The sequence below is a fragment of the Pteropus vampyrus genome, unplaced genomic scaffold, assembly GCF_000151845.1.
Source record: "Pteropus vampyrus isolate Shadow unplaced genomic scaffold, Pvam_2.0 Scaffold53, whole genome shotgun sequence".
NCBI lineage: Eukaryota > Metazoa > Chordata > Mammalia > Chiroptera > Pteropodidae > Pteropus > Pteropus vampyrus.
The window spans coordinates 262,137-289,726 of NW_011888834.1; the positions used below are offsets into that span (position 1 = coordinate 262,137).

The 27,590-nt window shown below is 35.6% G+C and overlaps 1 protein-coding gene and 1 pseudogene across 1 annotated transcript; both read left to right on the top strand.

Annotated features, from left to right (window-relative positions):
- Positions 1–332: 332 nt before the first annotated feature.
- HPGD (15-hydroxyprostaglandin dehydrogenase) lies at positions 333–27,590 on the top strand. The gene is made up of 7 exons (XM_011360252.2): positions 333–451; positions 752–875; positions 4,000–4,106; positions 11,273–11,369; positions 22,832–22,908; positions 25,202–25,365; positions 26,637–27,590. Exons 1-7 carry the CDS (start codon positions 359–361, stop codon positions 26,773–26,775), a joined length of 801 nt encoding a protein of 266 aa, XP_011358554.1. The 5' UTR covers positions 333–358; the 3' UTR covers positions 26,776–27,590.
- Positions 18,267–18,385, top strand: LOC111739769 (annotated as a pseudogene).

Sequence of the window (27,590 nt, forward strand, 5' to 3'; positions counted from 1 at the left end):
CCTCTCCTCTGCCTTCCTTTTATGGGGTGGTCTCCAGCACACTGAAGGGCAATCTTTTTTAGAAATAACATTTCTGCTTCTCTTGTCTGCTCAGCGCCGGTAACGCAGCCAAAGCTTCGGGGGAGGCGGTGACCAGAGATCGGCTTTGAGTCAGGAAGGCAAACCGCGCAGCTTGGTGCTTGCGAGCGCTCGGGGCTAGGTGACACAGTCCAGGGTCCCCCGGCGTTGGCTTGACAGCTTCATCCCCGCCCACTCGCAGCAGAGCGCCGGACGGGGGTGCACGCGCGCGCCGGGACCATAAAAGCCGCGGCGGCGCGGAGACGCGGAGCTCGCCCACTGCCCGAGCAACGGCCACACCATGCACGTGAACGGCAAAGTGGCGCTGGTGACCGGCGCGGCGCAGGGCATCGGCAGAGCCATTGCAGAGGCGCTGCTGCACAAAGGCGCCAAGGTAAGAGCGGCACCGTGCCGCAGAAACTTGTCTGCTCACTCCGAGACTCGCTCCCCACTTCCCACAACAAGCCGAGGGGCTCCCGGGGAGATAGGGAGGTTGCATCTCAAGCGCCCACCTTGCTACTTCGAAAAGCTGGTGAGGCCGATGGTCTCGAGCAGACCTCGAAAGCGGCTGGGAGAGAACCCCAACTTTAGTTGCAGAATGTCAGATCCCGAAAAGGAGCATCTTGCTGTTTTATTTACTGTGTGTGTGTTTCACGAGCTGCGCAGTACCTGGGCTCCTGTCCTCTTTCTGTAGGTAGCGCTGGTAGATTGGAATCTTGAAGCAGGTATGAAGTGTAAAGCTGCCCTGGATGAGCAGTTCGAATCTCAGAAGACTCTCTTTATCCAGTGCGATGTGGCTGACCAGGACCAACTGAGAGGTAAGAGAGGGAGATCAAGCCATCAACGCAACAGCCTTGAACAAGCAACAACCTGAAGGCAGCCCTGGGCCAGAGAACCAGCCCTGGGGCAGACAGCTTGGCCTCCTCCTGGAGAGCAGCTCCTTCCAAGCTACAAGGGATAGCTCAGAGTGTTATGTTTCCTGCTGACATCCCAATAGCCATAAAAACGAATGGGGGAAAACCCAAGTCAGCTTGAGAAATTCTTTTATTTTAGTCATTTGGCAGCACATAATGTAATCAAAATTCCTTTGTGTATTCAAAGACAGTGCTGCTACAGTAATTATTAAATCATCGAAATTGCAGATGGAACTTGGAGAGTTCAGTGTAGGTTAAGGGACTGTGGCAAACAACTTCTCCCAGAAAGCTGGATGACACAGAGTCCAGTGACAATTAAATGTGGCAGTGTTTCTCTTTTAAATGTACTAGAATGCAGGATTAAGGAATATCATCACGGACATGCTAGGTGCTTTAAACCAGATGTTCTTTGGTTTTTCCCCTATGAGAGGGTACTTTAAAAATAATAGTAGCTGTACTGCAGTGTTAGAATGGCAGAGGAAAAGTTTCCATCAGACTTTCCTCAATGCTTTCCTGTTTCCGTCTACTCACTTAAAATAGAACAATCTACTTGTGAAATATCAGGGACAATATTGGTGTAGACAATAAACAGATTTGGTCATATAGAGAGGCCCAATAGATTTACATGAAAAAATTCATTTTTTTTCTAGGAAAAATAGAAGAATAAAATATTTGTAGCTAATGAAGTTGTATTGAAAAACTTAGTAGTTGTTAGGCACATCTTTAATCAAGGGAACAGAAAAACTTCCATAAAAGTCGCTCTGGTACTCCTGGTCTTAAAGGAACACTGAAATGTGACTTTCTTTGAAAATGTTGGGATATTCTGTAAGAGACTGAAAATGGAGTGGCATGTTCGAACGGAGAGTCCCCCTACAGTTAAGGAAAATTGTTTTAAAAGAAGATATGTAATTAGAATCTGGAAACGCTAATACAGAGCTATGATATGGATTATAAGCACGAGTAGGAGAGATCTGTAGACACTGCGCTGGTGGAACATATTTTGCCAGAGGATAAAGTTCATTGATTGCACATATTTTGGAGTCAGATCTTAAACATCCATGCTGTTGGAATAAGAAACAGTATAGATCATCTGGAAGCTATTTCTGTCTGATTTTATGTAGTTCCACATGTGACATTTCACATTAATTGTTTTGCTTTTCTGTATTTAAAATTAATACCTTGGCTGTAGACACATTCCTTAAGGATAAACAACTGTGGAGAAAGAAACTCAGACACATAATGAGTGACCAGGAGAATGTGTGTGGTCATGAGAAACTCACATGCTGCCTGGACATCAGCACTTATTTGCACTTAAGGAAAATGTGGCATTGACTCTTACAATTTCAGGATTTAATGCTGCCTATAACTTTTGACCAAGCAATTTAGACCATGGCCAAGGGAGACTTCATTGAAATCATAAAAATATAGAGGTGAAAATGTTCTTGGAGATGACCAAGACATAACTCATTTTTCAAATAAAAAAAAAAAAGCAACACAGAGTTTAGGTAAATTATAAAGATTACCACAGCATATAAATGTCAGCAAGAGCTGGATTGTAAGGGCCTAGAATTCAGTGGTATGTCAGAAAGAAGATGGTGTATTATACATTGATAAGGGAAGAATATCAGCAATGCAGTGGAGACCAAAATGAGGAAAGAAAATTAAAGAAGCAATTAAACCCACATATTTACAACCTAATTTCCTATAAGATAGATGTGGTGTTCTGAAGAGTAGAACATTCTTAGGATGGAAAAAAAAAAGAAAAGAAAATGGTATTCCTTAGGTGTTTTCTACTGGAGGACCTTTTCTGGAATCAATGTGAGATCTTCATTTTAAAAATCCCATGGAAAATTAAATAGTTTTTATTTTGTTGTTTTCCATTCCGGTATGGTAAAGGGCACCATAAAGGACATGTATTAAAAAATCTTGGCACTATTTTTGACAACTTGCTTAATAATTTATCTATTTGGAAATTGATTAATCCATGCCCTTCTCGATATGTCCGGTTGTTATTAATAATTCTGTAATTTTATTTGAATCAAAGTAAAGTTTGTGCAGATATACTTTTTTCAGGGAACTCGCATGTTGGTCCCAAGGCCGGAGAACACATATCGGTCATTTGAAAGAGCAACCACTATTGTTATCTGTAGTCTAAAGTGATAAAACTAGAACCAATGGTAAAAGGCCCACGGAAACAGTTTCAATCAGTAAAACCATGTAAAAGTCAACTTTGAGAAATAGTGTGTTTTTCAATGTAAACGTAGTAAAGCCTAGTAGGAATTGGCTTAGGAGGATTTCCAAGGGCTGGATTTGTGGTTGGGCAATGGAATGAGTGACTTTTGCATAGAACGTATGCAAACTTCCTTGGTCGAACATAGTTTTTCTAAGAAATAGTAATACAAAGTAGTAATAGTGAGACAGAAGAAAGAATGCAATAGTAACTTTTATTGAAGTTACAGTAATCAAATCAAATCAACTAAATAAAAAATTGATTTTACTTACTAGGATATCAGAACTCCCTGAAATGATCATAATAGCTCTGAATACCCAAGAAGACTTGTGTTTAATACGATGCTTTATGAGGATAATATGATATTAAAAAGAGGATATTTGTCATAGTCTAAGTCACAGAACTTCGATAATTCTTAGGGACAGAGAGATGCTGGGTGCCCAACTGACTTCCAAGAACTCTTAGCTTAGGAGGTACAGTTCTTTAAAATTTATTCCATTAAATTACTGCTTGTAGAGCTTTAACGTGCATACAAATCATCTACGGATATTACTGAAGTTGAGATTCTGGTTCAGAAGGTCTGCGTTGGCCACAGATTCTGCCTTTGTAACAAGTTCCCAGGTAACGCTGATTGCCACACACCATGCTTTGAGGAGCAAGTCATTAAGTCATTGTCTAAGAGTGTAATTTTCACTATCAGAATGAATAAATGAAAATTTATTTCATGGCATGGGATATGATTTAAACGTATATATGAAGAGTAATGATATATCTATAATGTCTCTTTTTTTAATTAAGGCACTTTCAGAAAAGCTGTAGACTACTTTGGAAGACTGGACATATTGGTCAATAATGCTGGAGTGAATAATGAGAAAAACTGGGAAAAAACGCTGCAAATTAATTTGGTAAGCTATCAAATTAGTTCATGGCCTAAAATTCTTTAATAATGTGATGTTTTTTAAAGGAAAAACTGTTCTTATATTCATGGAAACAATACAATGACATAGAAAAAGAGAAGTTACAGAAAACTAGAAAAAAAGCATTTCCTTTTACAAATAGGAAGAACTTTGAGACTTTTAATTATGAAAATAAATCTGTCTTAAAATATTGAAAGGAAATATGAAAAAGAACATAGTTTATTACATAACTTAGGAGTTGGCAAACTATGTCCCACAGGCCAAACAAGCCTGCCACCAACAAGCTAAAAGTAGGTTTTAGATTTTTCAATGATTGAAAAAAAAGATAACAACTGTAGTCATTCATTTAAACATTGTCTCTGGCTACTTTCATGCTACAACAGCAAAACTGAATAATTGTGACAAAGACCCTATGATGTGCAATGCATGAAATATTTACCATCCTGCCTACCGAAAAAACATTTGCCAACCCCGTCTTAACTTATTTATTTAAAAAATAAATCTTAATTTAATTCCAGGAATATAACAAGAAACAAGGCTACAATGACTTTTGGACTTTGTAATGATTAAGCTTTTTATCTTGAAAATCGGTGCATATGTTTGTATGCACATGTGTGTATGTGTGTGTGTGTGTCATTTCCACAATGTTTGATGACTGTTTAGCTCTTACTTAAATTATAAAATATAGAATTAGAAAATAAAATTTCCATTTTATCCATTTTATCACAAGTCTCTTGGCTGTTCCATTTTATAAATACACTTGACATAAGATATTGCAGTTTAGTAAAACCCAAACCTTGGCTGAAGCAAAATGTCCCAGTTGAGCTGTGCATAGGGTCACCCTTTCCTGGATGAGATCATTCTCACTTGGAAAGCAGGCATGGGTGAAGTACAGAGGGACCACTGTGTGTGAATAAACATATAGGAAGTGGCCCTTTACTTCATGATATCCTCCTAGGAGATTATAAACTCCTTAAAAGCAAGAACTGTGTTATGTTCATTCTTGTTCCCCTCTCGGTTATAAGCATAATATCTTGAAGATAGTGCTTAGTCAATAAATGTTTGACTTGAATTGATATTCCCAGGAGTATAATAAATTGATGGGAGTAATGAAAAGTATACTAGCTCACAAAAGAGCTGAATCTGTAAGCACCATTTTCATAAAGGTACAAAGTTGCCCTCAAATTTGATAGACGCCTAAAATCCCTTAACTGAAAACAAAAAGTACTATTTTAAAGTACACATAGCCTGCTTGTGGTTCTTTTCAAAACTTGTCTCAAGTGTTCCTGGATATCAGTATGTTTCAAGATAACTTTAAAATCTATTCGATAAGTTTCCCTCACAGTCTTTCTGAGGGGTGTGTGTGTGTGTGTGTGTGTGTGTGTGTGTGTGTGTGTGTGTGTGTGTTTAGAGAAAGCTGACAGCTGCTTTGCCTGAGTTAAGACAGTTCTAGGGAGGAGGGAGGGGAGAGGGGGAAAATAAAAAAATAAAATGTTAAAAAAAATTATGTATACATAGTATAAAAAAATTTAAAAAATTAACTGGCATTTAAAAAAAAAGACAGTTCTATAATTTTCTTCTACTTAGGCTAGTAATGTACGTGAAATAAAATGAAATATTTTCCAACTGTGAACCATACTTACTTTTCTTGGCTAAACATACTTTACCATGGTATATCAATGTTTAATACACCATTGAATTTGCTTAGTTATACCTAATTTAATTTTATATTTGTATCTCTATTATAAATAAGAGTAGCTTCTTTTTTTTTTTAATAATATTCCTATTAAGTTTGACTTTTCCTTTGCGGACTTTTATCTCCTTAATCCATCAGTTTTTGAACAGAATGTGATCATATCTCAAATGACAAGTGTTAATTTGCCTACCATTTCAGTAAGTCTGTCAGTTTGGACTCTATTATAAACCAGTAATGTTTGGAGCACAAACTGCTGCTGATTATAATTTACTGATCTTTGATTTTTTTAAGTTGTATCCCCATTTGCAACCCATGATGTTTTGATTCATTCTGTATTTCCATATATAAAATCAATACCTGTGTTTTCTCTTGGTTCATGTTTACCTAGGATATATTTTTCTATTAGGTTATTTTGAAAATGTAAATAATCTTTTATGTTAAATTTTTCTCTTGCTGACAGTATAGGATAAGATCTTATTTTTTAAAATCACATCTGGGAACATTTGCTTTTTATATTTGTGAATTTAAGCCACTTATATTTATTTTCACTCTTCCATTAGGATTTATTTCTCCCACTTCATGTTTTATATTTACTGTTTTTCTTTTTGTTTTTGTTATTTTTCTGTTCCTTAAATTCCATTAGATAGCTTTAATTTTCTTCTGCTAGTACAAAAAACTGTGCATATTATATATTTAATCTTTGGTGGTTACCCGGACTCATTGTGAACCATGTTTCATTACATATTTTCATTGCCAAATAAAATAAAAAATGAATATACAACCAACTGGGAGCTTCAGAAATTTTTAAGAATGCTTTTATAAACTTATTCCACTCCCTAAAATCACATAGCGACAGGACTTTTTAAAGTCAGTCTATCCTAGTGAAAAAGCACAAATCGTGCGGCAACTTTCTCTCTTTAGCATCACTACTGATATTTTTAATAGTTTCATCAGTAATACATAGCTACAGTTAAAGGTTATATTTATAGATAAAGGTCACTAGCATATAAAGTTTCTCTATCCAGTGCACTCATAATGGATACCTACCGGGTCTTTCCTCTGAGAAATCAGATGTCAGAAAACAGTGTGCAATAATTAGAGTTACTATAAGGAACAAGCAAATAGTGAATTGTGAAACATTATCACAAAGGTAATAGGATTCAAATTATCTGTCTTCATCCAACTAAGAGAACATGTTTGTCTGAATGTAGCCCAGGCGAATAAACACCTGTTCCAAGCTGGGAAGTTCCTACATTATCTGAACATAGAAAATTCTGAAAGACCAGGGGAATTTTATTTGATCCCTTTGGTTACAATTCACTCTCGTGGACCCCTCCTCATTGAAATTTAGCTGGCTCTTATTTTAATTTGGACTCTGCTGACATAGGCGACTCCTTAGCTTAATTAACTCCAGGGACTGATGACATTTACTTAATTTTACATAGAACAAGATTTAACCTTTGCTACCCATGTTTGTAACTTAAAAACATGTTACTTCCCCTCTTGCCTAGGACGTCCATTGCCAGAGTAGATTAGAGTATGGCCAATCATTGTCTTTCCAACTTGATTATCTCTATATGTATATTGCAAATATTTGTGTATGGTTTATATAATATTTTTTTTTAGACTCCACTCTGAATGTAATTGGCCTCCTCATACAATTCTGTGTGTTCTTTGGCACATGTTTTCATGTTCCTGTCTATGTCAGAAAGTAGTCACTTAGTTAAAGGACCTCATTACATATCTCTTCCTCTTCCGAAATCTCAAACAACATAGTTATACCATTCTTACAGGATGTATCAGTTTTAAAATTTTATTGGAATTATTTTTTTTAGAATTATTTTTATACATGTGTAATTTATAGTAGTATGCTATAAGCTCTTTCAAGGCAGAAAATTATTGTTGTGTGTACAGAGTAGATGTTCAGTTAAAATTTATTGGATGAATAAACTGACATTCTATGATATTTTACATACATGGATATTCAATTTTGTGTTTTAATACAATATTTAGATGATTTCCTAATACATCAGTATTGTCAAACATTATTATCTGTCCTTCTCCTTTTATTTTTTACCAAACTTATCTCTTCCTTATTCTTCAGTCTTACCACTCCTCCCACACAAGAGATTGTAAACCTCTTCCCAGTCTTTTGTTTGCATTAAGTCATTCTGTACTTCCTCTTTAATCTGAAACCAACCCAGTGACCTTTGTGGTAGCTGCTCAGAGCTCACTAGGAATGCTTAGAAAGAAGTCTTTGTAGAACTATCAAAGGTTACTCTGGCAACTGGGCAGAGGTAGATTGAACTTCAACTATTGATAAGGACATTTTGTAATGTACTTATTTTACATTTTGAAGCTTTAATAAACCTAAATAATTCATCCCCACCCAAGTAGCATTTATAATCTAATTTGAACGTATAATTAACATATATAGAATGTCTTAGTAAACTTAATAAATAAATAAATAAATAAATAAATAAATAAATAAATAAATAGATAGATAAATAAATAAATAAGTAGATGGCTATTGGTGGTGATTTTTCCCCTCAGAAATCCAAGAGATGACTGAAGATTTGAATTTGGAAAGGTATGCATTTAGAATTAGTCAAAACTAGATTTTAGTCCTGAATTTAGAATTCATGAACTTTTATTATATTTCTCTGATCTTGAATTTCTCTGTTTGTGAAAAGATGAAGATAACCTCTAACAATAGTTAAGCTTAAATAAACCATAATTTGTATGACGCTTCCAGAAAATCGTTACTACCTAGTATTCACTCAATAGATTGCATTTCTCGTCCTGAGTATAAAAACCTACATTTTCTTCATTCGCATGATCTCGTTTCTGTATGAGGTTGGTTTCTCTACCCTACTGTACTTCTAAATGAAGAGTTGAAGAAATGAATAGAAACATTATTGTCACATGTGCTCCCTTTTCTTGGCTCCCAAGATGTTGATTACAAATTAAATTAGTGACTATTTTTTGTTATTGTTACTCTATCGTATCTAAAGATCCAGTTGAACTATTGTAGTTAGGCAGAATTTGCTAGATTATAAGTGGCTTCTGCAAGGGCGAAGACAATATTTATCCTCTAAACAAGCATAAATGGAAAAAGACTGAACATAAAAAATGAAAGAGGTAAAAGGATTTTGGAAAAGAAAATGGTCATGTTTATTAGCATATTCCTTGAGAACTTGGTTGGAGAAAAGACAAGAAACTAAAAGGCAAAGTTTCATGATTTAAGTGACAGAATTTAAAAAAAAGTTAGTGTGGCATGAGAATCATAAAAAAATTAAAAGGAACCCCAGAGTAGAGGGAGATAAGGGAAATGCCAGATTAGAAAATCTCTGCAGCAAACACACACACACACACACACACACACACACACACACACACACAATTATATGTCGTAGGAACATACATCCATATGTATGTAAAAATGTTGTAGTGAGACATGATGTCTGATAAGAAGAGTTAAACAAGTAAGCTCTTACCATCTGTCCATTTATCTTTATTACTGGGGAATTATTACCAGTATAGGGGAATTTATGAGAGTAGTTTTAAGTTCTGGAATGCTTTAGTGAAAAGACCTGGAAATAAATTTTGCTTTAAAAAAAAAATTAAAAATTAAGCTTACACATTCCCAAACTTTCTATCTAGCTGCATCTTGTAGATGTTGAAAACACAAATGTGGGGTGTCAGCAAAACTGTAAATACCTGAGAATAAAAGCATAGCGCCAATATGTGTAAATAGAAATTCTGTTCGGACATGCTGGAGATCTGGGCAGAAACTAACAGCATCTCACTGACTTCAATAATTTCAGCCATCTATATTTTTTTTACTTATATGAACCATTAATGTTTTGTGTTTCTATTTTAAGGGGAATCATGTAGAGATTTTACTCATTCTCCCTAAGCCTACTTAATATCAAACTGACACATGGCTTAAGTGAATAGAATCTTCAATTTACTTCTTCGTTCCAGAATTCCTGTTAGGTAGAGAGGCAACTCTGAACACCTGTCAAGAAAATTTCCAAAGGACTTTTTAAAATAAAAAGAAGGTAAACACTAATAGGTGCTCTCAGTTCCACACTCACTATCTATTGTTTCGTTTTCTTTGCAATATTGTAAAGAATGAAAAAAGTAGGTATTCAGATGTCAAAAGAAGATTTGCACGCTTAGAAGTCTGAGTTGGAAGGGAAAGGAGTTCTTAAATCTAAAAGGGAAAAACAGGGTTTCAAATATAAATTTTATATCACACGTTGTTTTGGGCGGTGGTAAATTCTTTAATGTCAAAATAAAACAGAAAAGGTGGCTACATATGGAGATGAATAGTGAAACATAGTAAATCATCAAAAGGAGAGTCGCAAGCAGTGATGAACAAAATTAAGTGACAGACATTACCAAAGACCATGTGTCCAAGTAACAGCAAATCTTCCACTCAAACTGGGTGAGACGATGACGTGAACTCACACAACAGGACCGCTGTGTCAGGACTGCTTGATACTACGGCTCAGTGATATCATCAGGACTCAGTCCTTTTTCATCTCTCCCACCTGCCATCTTCCATGCTGGCTTCATCGTAAGGATGCTAGCAATATATATCAGTTTGCTCCAGCCACTGCATCCATACAAAGCGATGAAAAAGGAGTCGTGTAATGATTTCTTTCTGGTTTTCCTAAGAGTAATGAAAATTTTTTCATCAGCTTGCTCTTCCAGCACCCCTCCCAACCCAGACCCCACCCCTAGCTAGCTGCTCCTTAAGTCTCATTGTCCAGAAATGGGTCACATGCTGGACCAGTCACTGGCAGGAGAATGGGATTTCCATGACTGAATTAGAATAATAAGTGTCTATAATAAAGCTGGGGGATCACTTTCCTCTGTATTACATGGTGAAGATGTAGATGTAAATGCAAAATAGAATTTTTATTAGGGGGAAAAAAAGCAAGTAAAAACTGTGTAGGAAATTAAGGGGTTCCACTACTATGCATTGAAAGATCATAGAGAATTCAACAAGAGCAGAGCAGATAAATGTGGATTCCCCAGACATGGGAACCATGTGCTTCTAAAAAGGGTAAATAAGTTTTCAATCCAATATTTAGAAAAGAAAAGGAGTATATCAAATTCTTGAAGATGCTGAAAATTGAGTTAAAGTTCACAAAACACCACTGGGATACCATCTTTATCAAAAAAAAAATCTCGATCGGGCAACTAAATGAATTAAAGTTTTGCAGAAATGTGATAAACTCCACAATTTTAGACAAACAAAAGAGAATCTAGGTCCAATGACTAGCTTAAAAAAATAAAAATAAAGAACCACTTAAGATCCTTTTATAGGCCTAATATTTGCAGAAATCTCTCTAAGTATCTGGGCTAGAAATAAAAACATCAGTGTGTGATTATATGACAAAGTCTAATGGCTGTGTTACTTTTCCCGTTTATGCCTCTGGATTAGGTGTCTGTTATCAGTGGAACCTACCTGGGTCTGGATTACATGAGTAAGCAAAATGGAGGTGAAGGTGGCATCGTTATCAATATGTCGTCTATGGCAGGTAAGAGCACTAATTATGTTAATAATGATTTCTTCTTAGTAATTTTGGCCACAAAAGTAAACCTTCAGAGTCGATTTATCATCAACTCAACTTTTAAATTGAAACTTTAATGTTTATGTTTTTCTAATGGCTCTATAGAATTTTCTATCTCATAATATTAAAAGTTTGAATCACATTTATTTCTATTATTTTAAATTGTGACTTGTTATCTTACTGCAATACTATTTTTAAAAAATTTATGTATGTTTTCAGAGTTACTGTTTTTCAAAGGTTGCTGTGAGAGTCCAAAGCAGTAACACATGTGAAAGCACCTTTGACAAAGTGAAAAGTACAAAATGAAAATTCAAGTATCTCTACTCCCATGTGATTTTAGTAAAAGCATGTAATTTTATTTTTATTTTTATTTTTATTTATTATTATTATTTTTTTAATAATGTGCAATTTTAAAAGAAGGCAGATATAGTAGTTGGGATATGCTATGGGGACAGCTAGATTTTACCTTTACTCTCTCAGGGTCTCTGACTGGGCCTGAGGATTAAGTTGGCATGAGATAGGTTGACAGGAGAAAAGCATACAGACTGTTACATATACGTGGGAACACCTCGAGGGGAAAATAAAGACTCAAAGAAGTGGGTAGGCCTAAGTGTTTGTAAACTAGGGTGAATAAAGAGAAGCAATTGTGGGAAAGTAACTTAAATGTACAGCGAGATTAAAGGAAGATAGGCGTTATTTTATTTTAATCAGGTCTGTTTGTATAGATTTCTCTCAGCCTTGACTCCAATCTCTGGTGATAAGAATGTTTTTTTCTACCTGGTAGAGGTAGGGCATCTTTCACATTAGAGTTTTAGCTCCTGCTTTCATGAAGAAAATGGAGAGGTCGGAGTGGCTTTCTTGCATTTGCTGTTCTTTAAGTGCTTTAAACTCAAAGTAATTCTTGTGTCAAAGTGGCATATGGAGTCATTTGGAAAATGAGGTTGGCAGAAGCTTTACTGTCTTCAACATGGACTTTTCAAGGTCACTGTGGCATTGGTGGACTCCTTCTTTCCAATAGAAAGAGAAAAAGAACCCCGAAGAAACAGAGCTGCTCTTTTAAAATCCCTACCCAGTAATGGTAGACCTCACTTCTGCTCACGTCCCAGTGTAGAATTTAATCTCATGGCTCACCTACCTACGAGAGAGTCTGAGAAATGTATAGCCTAGCTGTGTTCCTAAGGACACAGTGGATTTCAGTGGAAAGCCAACGATCTCTGCCACACTATGCAATCCAAAAGGTTTTATTCAGGTCGGTATGATTTAATATCGACTGATGTCACATTACTCAGCAGTAACTATAAACCTTTGTCAGGAACTTTTGGAGTTAACTTAGCCAGATGCTGTACTTTTAAAATGCTAGGGAAAAAAAAAAAATCAGTGATTCTTGAATAGTTCAAGGAATATTATGAAATTATAGAAGTCTGCTCAATAGTGACAGCAAGTCTAAACAATTCATGTCCAAAAATAGTGAGACTTTCTTCTTAAATTATCCAGTTGGTTTCAGTTAGAGTGGTCATTTAAGAATAGGTGCCCCACCTCCCACCCTCACCTTGTCTTCCACCTCCCAGCTCCTGTAATATCTGGGGATTGAGGTTTGGAGGGACCTGTGACTACACCAGTGCCTGATTCTCAGCATTTTTCTCATTCCTCTGAAAATCATTGTCAGATGGGCCTTAAACCACGATAAACCTGCCACCAGTGGAGACTTAGAAAGCTCCTTCTTTAGAAATCCTCAAAAATAGAATCATTTTCTGGGTGTTTAAAGACAAAAAGGCAACCTTCCAATTATTATAGACCTAATTCTATAAAATTTTTGAGGATAATCTGCTTATTATGCCTAATATGACATCCACTTGTAAATTATAACATTTCAGTTCTAAGGATACATTAAAAGGCAAGAGCATGGGCATTATTTAAGATGAATAGCACCAGAGAGGACCAAAATTTATTCTGGGAGGCTGAAACCCTAAAGACAAACAGTCAAGGCTAAAATCTACATGATTTTGAAATAAAACCACAAGAGACAAAATAGGTAAATGATTGGAGAATTGACAAAAAATATTTTCATTATTTTATTAAAAATATAAATGTAAAAGAACCTGAAGTAGTGATCAAGAGACAATTCCATGGCTTTTCTTCTAAGCTAAGAGAGTGAGCAAAGCTTGGAGCATCGGGAACACTAAGTATACAGGGAGCCCCTTGCCCTCTATCACTGGAGGCAATGATTTCTTCTAAGGAAGGCTGGAAGGCCTTGGGATTGGATCAATTTAGGACTTTCTGGGAGAGATTCTGTGCCATAAAAGGGGGCTTACTTGCCCTAAAGACCATGAATAGAGAAATGTAATGTAGTACTGCCTTTCATCCCATAAAAAGATTTAAATATATAATTAACTTTCAATGAGCACTCACTGTTTACATGATACTATTTTAAACACGGTGTATGTATGCATTATCTAATTTAAAACTCACAACTACCCTGTGAAGTAGATTCTAGAATCTCCATTTTGTAGGTGAGGAGGGCAGGAGAGGTTCAGTATCTTGGCACAACGTTTACATAGCAAGGAAGCAGTAGAGCTGGAATTCACAGTGCAGGCAGCCTAATAAAAGACCACTTATGTCTTAACCACCAGATTATTTACCTCTTCTATCTATGAGTCTGTTAATCTGTCTCTCTATCCATGTCTGTCTTAGCCTGTGAAGTAGAAGAAACTGGATTTCTAGAACTTGATTAAGCCAGTATAATATGCTAGTATCCTCAGGCCTCCTGGGCACTGCTTTAATGTTAAACATTACTAAACTTCTAGTGAAATCTTAAGCTTTTGGCCCCATTTGACACACAGAGTAAAGCCCTGAAAACACTTGAGATGCTTACCAAAGTCACAAGTCAAAACACGCCATTGAGAAGAGCAATTTAAGGATTACAATTAGAGATCCACTCTGCTTTCTTGGCTAAGAGCTTGGTTTATCACACTACGGAGCCCTGGGTGTTAATTCTCTTCTTACTTATCTTAGAGCCATGTGTGAATCTTTTTCTGATCATGCAGATAAAAACAATTAATGGGTGTAAGTTAGATGATAAGATTGTTTTGGTTTCAAATAACCTATCTAGTACTCTTACAGTTTAATGAATATCACAGCATTCTGAGCTGTTTCTCCCTCTGATAGTCCTCTTCACAGGCAGGGTGACTCTGCTTATAATGGTTAAATAGTTTGTCTTTGTCCCTTCTACTTGATTGAGGCGCCCTCCCTTCTAAATGCTCAGTATCCATACCCAGTGCCTTTACACTGTCACCTGTTGCCACTGTCACCTGTTGCCACTACCAACCTGGACAGCCACTGCTATTTTTGTCCACCCAGGACTTTATCACCAAGATGCCTTCATTTCAGAAAGAGTATTAAACATACTGTCTTGTATTTTATCTGCTCACCAAAAGCTTCTATTTTTTCCATGAGTTTAGTTTGACAAAAATTCAAGATTTTGTAGTCATAGAAGATAAATGCGGACCTCTCCATCTTCACACTTTCTTCAGAAATGTTATCAATGATTTTATACCCTTGAAGTCATAACATGTTGGTTGAGTTCCAGGGTCAAAGTATTCCCCCTCACCCCAGCTTTATTGATGTATAATTGGCAAAGTTGTAGGAAAAGTTTTTCCTAATGTTTGCTACTTGTGTTTTCCAAACTTTCCTTCCTCACAGATTTTTCTTGGTTTTTCCTCTACTGCTCCCCCTATTAAAGAAATAGCTGAGGATTGCATTCAGCTCAAGCAGAGTCTATCCTTGTGATCTCTTGCATAGATTCGGTGGAGTCCTTCACTATCATAGTAAAACCTTAACACATAGGTTTGAGCAGAGAAGTTAATGAGTAATGGCCACTGACACAGACTGAGTATCAAATGCAATTAATAAGTTTAACAAACAGAGAAGTAGTTAAAGTGGAGAGTGATTCCTCAGCACACTGAGGGGAGGGTGTGCTCCAGCCTGAAGCCCCAGAAGTTGTTCTCATCGTCTTAAGCACATAGACTCTTCTGTATGAGTTTTTGTTTGTAAACATAATATATAAACCTGCACTCGTTTTGTCCCATTCGTCTTTAACTGTTAAAAAAAAAAGAAAAAGTTGGAAGGAATAACAGAAGAGCGAAGGCTGGTTTAATGCATATAATTAAACAGCTGTGCTCCCATAAAACATCCCAAAAGAGTCAAGTGTACTTAGTTGCTGCAGTGGGAAGGACGAAGTAGTCACAGAAAAAGGAATCTTCCTACCAGGCCTGCATCCACCTGCCTCCATACTCAGCTTCTCGGGTCTTGGTGTCCACTGGGGCATTCTCTGTGCCGTTGACAAGTCACTCAGCAGCATTTTGTGAGAGATCCCATGAGAGCCCTATTTACTCTGAGTTGAAAATATTAGTCTCAAGAAAATACTTGAAAATCATAGAATTTTTTTTAGTATGTTTTAAATATCAGTCCAGTGACATAGGTACTGGAGCTGTTTTATCTAAAATAATATGATTAGCTTGGAAGTGCTAAAATTATCACATTAAATAACAAATTCAAGTTAATCAAACATATGTTGAACATTTACAGAAAAGAAATGGGAATATAAAAATTATTAGGTATAGTTTCTACCTTGAGTTTTATTTACATACTTATCAGTGTCTCATATCAATATGACAGAACTAAATAGTTAGCATGGCATAGACCACTTAAACACTTAAGTTGCAAAGTGTTAGGACTCCCATGTCCTAAAGAGCATTGGAATGTTACAATAGACCAGAAATTTCGGGCAAAAAATATTGATAACTTCCTTCATATCCAGGCCCAAAGTAAGAAAATTACTTTGTACCACCTCTGCCACTATTCTTGATATAAAGAAGGAAGCCTAACCTACTTAGCACCTGCCAAGTTCCAGGCATTGTGATAAACTATCAGCCACATGTTATCACATTTGACTTCCACAAGTCCTTGCAATAGAAGTCAATTTGATAATCTTCAATTTATAATTGAACAACTAATCTCAAACAGGCTATATAACTTAGAAAGTGAGGTGAGAATTAGCCATAGTGATAAAAGCAATTTTATTTTGCTATATGATTTTAGTGTATGTCATAGAATGGATGAACCTATATTATCTGGATCTTAATTGGGCAGCTGCCAACTGTTAGGAATATGTGAGCCACCTTTCTTCTTTAGCACTGGCAAAGTTCTCCATGGTGTCCATTTTGTTGTCTTATGGCTTAAAATTATTAAGAAGACACAGACTAGAAGGAATCAGTAGGAAAGATTAAATATTTATAAGTTGGCCTTTTGAGGAATGGGTAAAAGATTTAGAATTTCCTAGCTTTGGGGGAGAAAAGAATATTAGAAAATGAATAGTCTTCTAGAATTTAAAATAGATATTACCTGGGGACTTTGTCCAGATGCAGATTCTGACTCAGTAGGTCTAGAGATGTGTCCTGAAATTCTGATGCTGGTCCTTGGACCACACTTTGAGGAGCCGGCCTCCCGGCCTCCCGTTTGCCTCGGGATAGTCTTTCAGTGCTAGGAAGCTCATCTCAGTTTCCTTTGATCACAGCAAGGCAGTGACTGAATCTTTGGGAAGGAGGATTTTGGTGGAAGGCTAGAAACAAGTTTGTGAGAATTAACAAAATCAATTCCTAAAATTACCTTTCTGCTAAGATTTTTATTATAGATGTACAGTAATTTTATGAAAGCTTATGCCATTTTTTATGTCATGTCACACTTTAAACTATGACTTGTGTATGACTTGTGTATGACTGAAGGAAAGAGCAGTATCGGATAAACTTTTTTGTTATTTGGAAAAATTGGGAAGTCTGCCAGTTACTTCAGTCAGCTTTCTTCATGAACATAGATAAATAGATTCCCAGTAGTTCCCCTTTTTTCTTCATATTAGAGAAGTGATAGTTAAAAACAGAAAGATGGGTAGACAGTTTCTTTTTTGACTGTAAAGATAATGCGAGGGATTCAGATTCCTACTTTTTGGCACAGCTGCTGAGCTCAAGTTTGTCGGATAAAGATCAGTTGTCTTAGCTTCTCAATTTATTTTCCTAAGTTGAATTTCCTTAGCACTTCTGTATAGTCTGTTTTACAAGGTTTCTATCTGTTTAAAAGAAAATATGCTCGATGATTCAGTACTGTTGCCTTATCTGAGCAGATTTCAGTTTTTTTGCACAAAATCTTTTTGAGCTCTGTATCCTCTATGAGATGTAGAGATTAAAGTTATTTCTTGTAAATATGGATAGAAAGAATACTAAAGATGGAAGAACTAATGTGGAAATGAAAATTATGTTTTATTTTTCTAAATGGCTCCCTTATTTGTTCTATAATTACCTGTGTAATTTTTAGGCATTTAATTTTTTTATATAATTATCAGTCGGTAGCCATTTCATGTTATTACCCTGAATGATTATAGAAAATATTTCTCTGTTTCGTGGGTAGAATTTCTCACTCTAATGTTTTTTTCTAAATCTATAGTTATGACGGAAACAACCCTGTTACTAATTAGACTTGCTATATTTCGGAGAGAGCCATTTTGCAATTCTATAGGTAAACTTGCACAATGTTGGACCTGGAATAAGTGCTGAAAAATCTATTCTTTTTTTAATTTAAAGTATTTATTTTTAAGCACAATAAAAGATTCCTCACAACATTAAACAAAAAGACATTTCTTTAGAGACTGCTTTCTCATTGTCACAGACCTGTTTTGTTGTTATTCTTAAATACTTTAACATGAAGACAGAATAAGTTCCTATGCATATGGAAATTAATTTGCAAGATTTTAAAAACCCAAATTAATTCCTGCAACTAATTAGGCCTGTAGTCATTATACTGACAAAATTCCCCTAAGTCTATGGCCATGCTACCCTGAACAAGCTGGATCTCATCTGATCTCGGAAGCTAAGCAAGGTCGGGCCTGGTTAGTACTTGGATGGGAGACCACCTAGGGAGACCAGGTGCTGTAGGTGTAAAAAATAAAAAAATAAAAAAAGAAGAGAGTGTAAGCTGACAAAGTCTTTGCAATCTGTGAGGTCAACCAAGGGTTGCCTCACCTAAAAAAAAAAAAAAATTTTCCCTGAAGTTAGATCAGGTGATCTGACTGTCCAACCAAGGAAGTGTGCTACCCTACGCCTACACCAGGGGTCCTCCCATTGGTTTTACAGATTTTAATAGAGTGTATTTTAAATGCTACTTCAATATACTTTGTACTTAAAAGGTACTAAACATATAGATCCTAAATAAATGCACTTCTATAAATCCTTTTGAACTAGGGTTAGTAACAGTCCACAGTTTGCCAAGGTTCAAAAACCAAACCAAGTTAGGATTCTGACCCAGATTTGTGGCATTTTTTGTGCAAAAGATACATTTTCATAAAAAGGCACAATGGAGATAAGTAGGCACAAGTCAATGAAACGAGACTTTGAGAATGTTTCATCTTAAGGAAAAACTGTTGAACTTTCTATTTTTATAAAAATAATAGCAAAATAGTAGTGCTTATTATATTCTGGACATTATTTTAAGTATTTCATGTACATTAGCTCATTCAGGACTCACAGTAGTTATTGTTAGTCCTGTAGTTCATGAAAGAAAAACACTGTGGAACACATAGCAGTTACCCCACCAAAGATAACACAGCTCATTGTGGTGGGTTCAGAATTTGAGCTCAGCCAGTCTGGCACCCAGAGTCCAAAACCACTGTGCTATAATTAAGAGGACATTTTTAAATGGTTAAATATTATGAGAAATTACATTCTAGTAAAATGGTGGTCCTCCCATTTGTGTTATATGTTTCCATTGACTATATTTAAAACATGTTTTCATTTTATTTGGCACGTAATTGGTACCAAACGCATATTTCTAAAATGAATCCACTCTTATAAAACTGTTTGAATTAGCACGCACTAAAGGAAAGAAAACTGGACCTTGATACCGAGTTAGGTATCCTAGTTGGAGATCTAGAATTGAAATTTAAGAACCACAGGGATGGGGGAAAGAGGAGAGAAATATTGAATGAATTTCATCCACAGAAGTGGATGAGGGCACCTAGGGAAAGAGTGTGCATAGAAAAGCGAAGAGGGCCAGGGACAGCTCTGGGATTCTCCAGCCTATTCGTGGGTCTGGTCAAGGGAGAAGAGCCAGCAAAGAACTTGAGAAGGTGCTGTGGGTGAGTGTGAGGTAAAAGGACACGCGTGACTATTAGAGGCAAGTATTTCAAGGCTTATTATTTCAAGCAGAATTAACCATGTAGGTCGCTGCTGAGGAAGGTGTCAAGCAAGATGAAGACAAGAGATTTAGCCTGAGCAAGATGTTCATCATTGACCACCATCCTAAGACTGTTTAACTGGAATGGCCATATGAAAGCATGATTAGAGTGAGTTTTGAAGCAAATGGGAGATGCAGACTAGAGATGAAGAATACAACAACTCTTCTGAATACTTTTTGTTGTCAAGAGAAATGGTGTGGTAGCTGGGGAAAGATGTGAGACCAACAGAGATACTGTTTTTCGATGAGTGATATTGACTCACGTTCTTATTTCAAAGAGAGCGATTCTTATTCGATTCTGCACTTGATAATATTGACCATTAAGACCATTAAGATAGGTCTCTTAAAATACTTTTATCTTTAATTTCTAGGACACGATGCTTAGCTTATCTTCCTACTTCCACTGGTTCCTCCTTCTCTGTCTCTTTTGCTTAGTCATTCTCCTCTATCAGAGAGGGTTGCCCTGTAGTTGTTCAGGTTATAAACTGCAGGAACATTAGGGGCACCATTTATACCAACTACCATACGAATCGTGTTCCCAGAGTCATACCACACACACGCGGCACAATTCTAAGTGCTGGCGCTTATTATCAGCCTCGGAACACATTTTTTATTTGAAGCATACAGAAACAACATTATATGTTGGTGTTTTGGGTTTAAGGTAAAGAATAGAAATGTACCAAAGCTGCACCACAGTAGCAATCATAACATACTTGTGAAGGAAAAATGGGTCTTGGGATCCAATTGAAAATGTTGGATTTCTGAAACATTTTCACCATCACTAAAATCATTGTCAAAAAAAGAAAAAGCCTTACAAAGGAGCTTTTCTTCTTCCAAGTAGCCTCTCTTTTCAAAGCAGAAAACTGAGGCAGAGATAGTTAATCTTTACATTCAAAGTCAGTTGGCAACTGTGGACAGCACTGCAAATCATTAACCCACCCTACCTGTTGGAAACATAAGAAGCAACAGTTAAAATTTACATGTAATGGAGATAAATAAAAGCTCTCTAACTAAATTAATTTTAACTTGCCTAAATAAAACAATTGAAAAATAGAATTCTTTTTATTTGTAATAAAGCCCAACCTGAGAAGAAGCCACATACATACAATTGATGTATGTACATGTGAATGTACATACAATTGATGGTTTAACCTTTCAGTGGAATTCTATTCAGGAAAAAAAAGAAAGAAAGAAAAAGAAATGAGATGCTGGTTATACTACAACGTGGATGAATAATTATCCTGAGTGAAAGAAGTCAGACAAAAAGAGTTTATATAAACTTCTAGAAAAGGCAAACTAATCTATTGTGACACAAAACAGCAGATCGGTGGTAGCTTACGGGCAGGGGACAAGCAAAAGGAAGGGATGACAAAGGAACATGAGAAAACATAGGGTGATGGATTTGTTCGTTATCCTGATTGTGGTCATTGTTTCATGGGTTTATACATAGGTCAAAACGTATCGAACCATATACTTTAAATATATATAGTTTATTGTATGACAATTATACCTCAATAAAGCTGTTAAAAAAAAAAAGAAAAAAGGATGCTTGATTTCAGCATGTCTGAAATTAATTATGCAGCCTTTGATCTAGTGTCAGAAAGTGAAAGCAAGAGTAAACATTTTGCAGAACAGCAGTGACAATGGGATTAGAATGTCACACCAAGATCCATAAAACCGAGTGCCACTTTTAAAATGCACACAAATTCTTTCAGGTTCCCGTTGCATTTCCAGTTGTATCTTTAAAGAGAAGTATGTGTCTTGTACTTGCTTCTTAAACAGAAGCAACGTGACAGTATTTGATTTATTTCACTTCTGTGACATGGGTTCAGAAGTCAATAGCTCCACATACATAACAAAAATTCCTTCCAAATTCATTCTTGTGCTCTTCTTGACTGTGTCAACTAGCTTATCTCTGATGAGGATTCACTCTGCATATCTCATAGTCCATGAATGCCATCCTACAACCACTGCCTTTGTCTCAGAAACCTTTAAGGAGAGGACAAAACAGCGACTGGTGCACCCATTTTTTCCTTATTTCGAGCTCCTAAAAGCAACTGTGTGCCCTGCGCAGACATCATGTTGTTGTTGACTGACACCCTGAACTTGATTCACTTACAAATTTTACTTAACCTAAAAACAGAACGAGAACCATGTGTTACAGTACTGAGCAATCATTGGGTGGACACACAATTTGTGAACTATCATTCTCAGGGATTTAAACTGCTCTTGAGCGAGCACTCTGTATAAATTGAGACCTGGTAGGCACCCAGGGAGTGGCAAAGATCTACGTTTATTGCTGAACTTTGGCACAACACGCTCAACTGATTGGTGGTGTTCTGGGACTGCTTAGCTGGGTGGGGATGAGCGTGCCTCGGCAGAATAATTGAGTATTATCAGCATAACTTTTGATTTTCATAACATTAGAGTAATCAAGGATCATTGTTTCTTGACTCAGAGAAATTAAAAAAATGTGAAATGAGTTAATTCAAGAAATTAGTTAAAAATCAAAATATAGAAACGGATCTAGTTAAAAGGCTTACTGTTGAACAGATGGAGAATAGAGTGAGAAGGTCTAGACATCTACTATGATCAAAATCAAAATAAGTTAACTTTTAATTTTCTTAAACACTTAGAGTCACCATTCAGTGCAATTGGTGACAGGAAAATGCATACTAATTTAAAATGAAGGCAAATAATAATTTCCAAATTCCACTAAAGCAATTTAAACTCCTTTAGCCATTTGGAAGCTTTTTAAATTGTAAAATATATCCTTTTTAAAATTCTGACTTAAAAACTGAAAATTAGATGGTAACTTACTAGATTTAGATTCTCTTTGTGTTTTAGATAACATTGACTTCTCTTGACAGAAAGTCAGGGAGCCAAAAAAAAAAAAAACTTAGTTACCACTCTTGTCTGTATCCCCAGGCTATAACTTGCCCACCATAAATTCCAGACAGTATAACAGAGATTATGGAAGGAAAAACTATGCTGAGACTAGTGGGTTTACAAAGTAATCTGGTGATTATTTTAGTGTATTTGCTAGAATAATTTAGAAATGAACAGACACAAATTATTCACTTATAGAGCAATTATTGGGTTTTGTCTGCTTATTTTTTAATAAAATTGTTTAAATTCTGTGTTTGTTTCAGGGCTCATACCTTCTGCACAACTGCCTGTTTATTGTGCTTCAAAGCATGGCGTAGTTGGATTCACACGCTCAGCAGCGGTGAGGTTATAACAACCACAATCTCTCTTTTTCTCTTTCTGTATGTGTGTGTGTGTGACATGAGTTCTATAAAGTCGAGGAGAATGAAGTCAGAATTCAATATATCTAGGTTAAAGATAGAAAAATAAAATTATATTTCAATTTTTATTATAAAAATTATATTTCAATTTTTATTATAAAAAATAGCTTCAGATCACATAAAAGACCCAGTAAAGAGCAGATAATTTTAAAGTGAAGTAGATTCTAAACACAGATATGTTATTGAAAAATATCCTAAGGCTAAATAATGGAAAGATAGTTATTATTAAAATTGACTCCAAATCTAAAAATTATTAAATTCAGGCTTCCTTACACAGAATATGCAGTATGTTCCAGACATTACCCTTTACTGAAGATGCTATTAAAATGAGCGAGAGAGCGTGGGGGCGGGCTGGAGGCGTGGAGCAGGATTTACTTGGTTGTCGAGGACATCGTCTCCATGGAGCCTAGGATGAAGGGCGTACAGAGCTTAGAAAAATATTTTAGACCTAATTGACCGCATGCGGTGATAGTGTGAAATGGGAATGCTTGCCTTTTCATAATAACTGGAATGAAGATAGCTTAAGTGGAGCTTGCTGAGCGGGAAAGTAGGATGAAGAATAACGAGAGATGTAAGCAGGAGCCAGACCAAGAAAGGTTTACGGGGCCTGGTAATGAGCTTAGATTTTACTCAATGGGTTTTTAAAACACAGAAGTGGCAAGATCAGATTTCCATTTTAAGAAGACCTTCTGGCTGCTGTTTGGAATGTGTTGGAGAGGACAAGTGTAGAAGAGTAAAGGACATTGGGAGATCTCTGCAATGGTTAGTCTCGGTGAGACAGAGACAAATGAAGAGAAAAATAGTAACAGTCGAATGAATACTAGGGCTGAAGAAAACAGATGCGTGACCAGTAAATGTTCAATCAAAAAGAAAGATAAGCAGCTCTACAACCTTAATTTAAATTGATTGAAAATTCTTATTTAATTCGTAAAGACTTAATCTTTAATTCAACCTGAATGCACACGTAAAGCTATTAAAAAGCAAAATAAATCTTAAAGACCAGAAATTTCATATTTACAATCGCAAGATAGGCAACTTGTGAAGTCAATTCTCCTTATTTCTGGTAGTTATGTTCTATAAAATCACTTGCAAACACTGAGAGAATTAGAAAATACTGAACCATTACTCCTAGGAGACATATAGGGTTAAGTTCCTGCAAGCCTCTGGTCACAACATTTTGATCAGCCAGTCAATACATATGTGAATTTCTACTTAAAGTTGTATGTGATTTCTGTCTAATGATATCTCATTTATTATGTATTGTGTTAACATTGAACTCATGGCCAACGGCACTTACGCTTTTCGAGTGAGGCTGATCTAACCCTTGTATTTTCTCTAGAAGACACATCTTAGGAACTAGACAGTACTTCAGCACTATGCTTGGGGGAAGGGAGCATTTTTAAATAGCAAAATCACCAACAGAAAGCCCCAAAATAAGAAAAACAAGGACTAAATACTCCATGAAAAGGACACTTGTTTATAGTTAGAGAAGCCGAAACAAGGAAACAGAGCGTTGTTTTGTTTGACCTCAGTGGCAGCATCTGTGTCTGGCAGCTTATATTTCTCAGTGTGCTTGTCCACAAATGACCCCGAAAGCTCCATAAGTATTGATCTGGGGGAGTTACAAATAAATTTTAGCAAGTAAGCAAATAGAATCCTCAAATAATCAACTACATTTTGTTTTTAAAATGGTTCAAATGAAATCAGTAGGTTGAAAATTTAGCTAAAGAACGTTAGTCTGAAAATACTCAAATTGTCTTCCAGATAGTTAAGAGTGTCTTTAGAATCAAAGTCCTAAAACTTTTCACCAACGGTATATTTTGGGCAGATATCTTCTGTTATGCAACCTCGATCTTGGAAAGAAAATTTGGGATATTAATTTTAAGTCTCAGCTTCTTACCTTCAGGTTCCTGCAGAGTTCAGTAGATAAGAGCAGCTTAGATAATAAGTATTTTCAGGGGTTGCCCAGCAGTATTAATTTCTTAAAAAATTAATTAGGTGAGATTTTCAGAATTAATTCAGCACTTTATATATATATTCTTTTACTTTCTGCTACCAGCCAACCTTAACATTGGCAATGTTATAAAGTTAGAAGGATATCTGACTAGTATTTTTCACATAAAAGTCTTTTAAACAGCTTTAATTATCAGTTTGTCCTATGCTGCACATTTACGAAACTACTGAAATTTGCAACCTTCTACTTCCAATCGGCAGATGGCTGCTAATCTTATGAACAGTGGTGTGAGAATGAATGCCATTTGCCCAGGCTTTGTTAATACTCCCATCCTCGAATCCCTTGACAAAGAAGAGAACATGGGACAATATATAGAATATAAGGACCACATCAAGGATATGATGAAATACTGTGGGATTTTGGAGTAAGTAAAACTATTCCAAATTTTTTTTTTTTTATATGAGAAAGCAAAGTACTATTTAGACATAAGCAATAAAAAGGGGAAAAGTAGGGCTTTCAACTTGAGAAACTAATGCAAGCTTCAAAGTCTTGCTTTGGTGAACTCTGAAAGAAAATACTTTTTCTGGGCTGCTGAATAGAATGTGCTTGTTTAAACATTATGAATTTTGCTTTGAGATATAGACAATGTATCATTAATACCTTCAGCCATATCAGATATTTTTTATTTTTTTATGCTTTTTAAATTTTTTTATGATGACATCGGTTAACGAAATTCAATAAATTTCAGCTGTACACTTTAACAGTAAGGCATATCTATATTTATACTGCGTGTTCACCTCCTATAGTTGGATTTCTTTCTGTTACCAAATATTAGACCCCCTTTACACCATCTACCTCCCCCCTCCCCTCTCCTCCTTCCGCTCTGGTAACCACTAGTCTATTGTCCCTGTCCATGAGTCAATCAGAATTTTTTTTTAAAAGGCGATGTTTAGTTACCTATGGCAGTAATGTTACCTTATCTGCCAAATTCCAAGCAGTATTCACATATACGCTTTGTGAAATTTCATATGGCTCCCCAGCTTCAACGATTTACATAAGAAACAATTGATCAACGCACATGTTTAGTGAACGATGTCTGAGTTAGAGTAATAAGAGCTTCACAGTATGAACTCATTGGTGTCATGTTGAAGGAACCAGACCATCTGGGATCAAACCCTGGCTCCACCACTGACCATGCACTTGTTTGTCAAACTCAATTTTTTCATGCGTAAAATAGGGATAATACTAAAATAAACTTAGGGGACTTTTGAAAGTCCACGAACAAGTTGACACACATAAAGTACTTAAAATGGCCAACAGACAAATAATAGACATTTAATAAATGTTAGCTATACTTCTTCCTATTTCTACTCTAATAATATTTCTGATAAGTCTAAGATCTACTGATAGGATAAAGATGAGAAAATAGTCATTTTCGCAATGTAAGTAATAAATATAAATTCATAAATCCTTCCCATCAAAATGACAGAAGATTGGGCATGGAAATCTACCACTGAATTTATCATGTGATTTAATTAATACCTAATTAAATAAAAATGGAAGTAGCAATAGTTTCATGATATACATTTTCCTATGACATGTTAAAAGTAATAGATTATTCAAAAATAATCAAAACGAAGTGATAATTATGCCTCATCTTTAGTTTTAAAACACCAATGTTTTTTTTACTTTTAGCCCATCGATGATTGCCAACGGCTTAATAACACTCATCGAAGATGATGCTTTAAATGGTGCTATTATGAAGATCACAGTTTCTGAGGGAATTCATTTTCAAGACTACGATGTAATTCCATGTCATGTAAAAGCTCAGTGAACATCTTATATATCAGCCATAACTGAAAATAAGCACACGTGACTTATATGCAGACCATATCTTCATTCGAATATAGCTTTTTAAATGAAATGTTATCATTCGAAGCTTCCCTTTATGCATTTGATGTTAATTTCTTTCTAAATGATTAGTTAAGTCTATGGATACAAAATTAGGAACTATAAAAATATGATGTTGGCCAAAGCTAAATTTTGATACTCAGAGTCTAAGTAAGGATTAAAATAAAGGATATTCAAGGAATATTCTGCTTTGCCTTTAATACTCTTTGTGCTTTGAACTAATTTTTTCAATAAACTATGCAAGCATTTAAAATGGAATACTGAGTAGAACTGAAAAAAATATGATTTATATTTTCAAAAGTTATTTACATTAAATTTATCTTCTATAAATATCTTTTAAAAATCTAGAATGTTATATGAGATCTCTATATACTGGATGATAAAAAAAAATAAGTATTAAATTTGGTGGGGGAGTCTTAGTTTCCTTAACTGTATTTTCCAGTGAAAATCCTAATGTAAATAATATGTATTCTTTTCTAATGTATTTTTCTTAATAAATGAAGTAGGGCACCCAGAGAAGCAAAACTAAACATATGTGAACACTGAAAAAAGACTGAGACTTGATAACGACATTGAAATGTCCAACAAACTTATTTTTCCCATCTTGTAGTACCATTTAAGATGCAAATAATTATGTGATGATTTCTGTCTGTTTTTCCTCTGTTAATAAATTTAGAATACTGAAGAGATCTGAAAATGTAAATTTTTAATAAAATTTAAGTCATTTCATATACTAAA

Excerpts from the sequence above, each read along its gene's own strand:
- HPGD (XM_011360252.2), top strand. The coding sequence starts at position 359 with ATGCACGTGAACGGCAAAGTGGCGCTGGTGACCGGCGCGGCGCAGGGC. Across the intron at positions 876-3,999 it reads TGACCAGGACCAACTGAGAG|GCACTTTCAGAAAAGCTGTA; the intron begins GTAAGAGAGGGA and ends TTTTTAATTAAG. Across the intron at positions 4,107-11,272 it reads AAACGCTGCAAATTAATTTG|GTGTCTGTTATCAGTGGAAC; the intron begins GTAAGCTATCAA and ends CCTCTGGATTAG.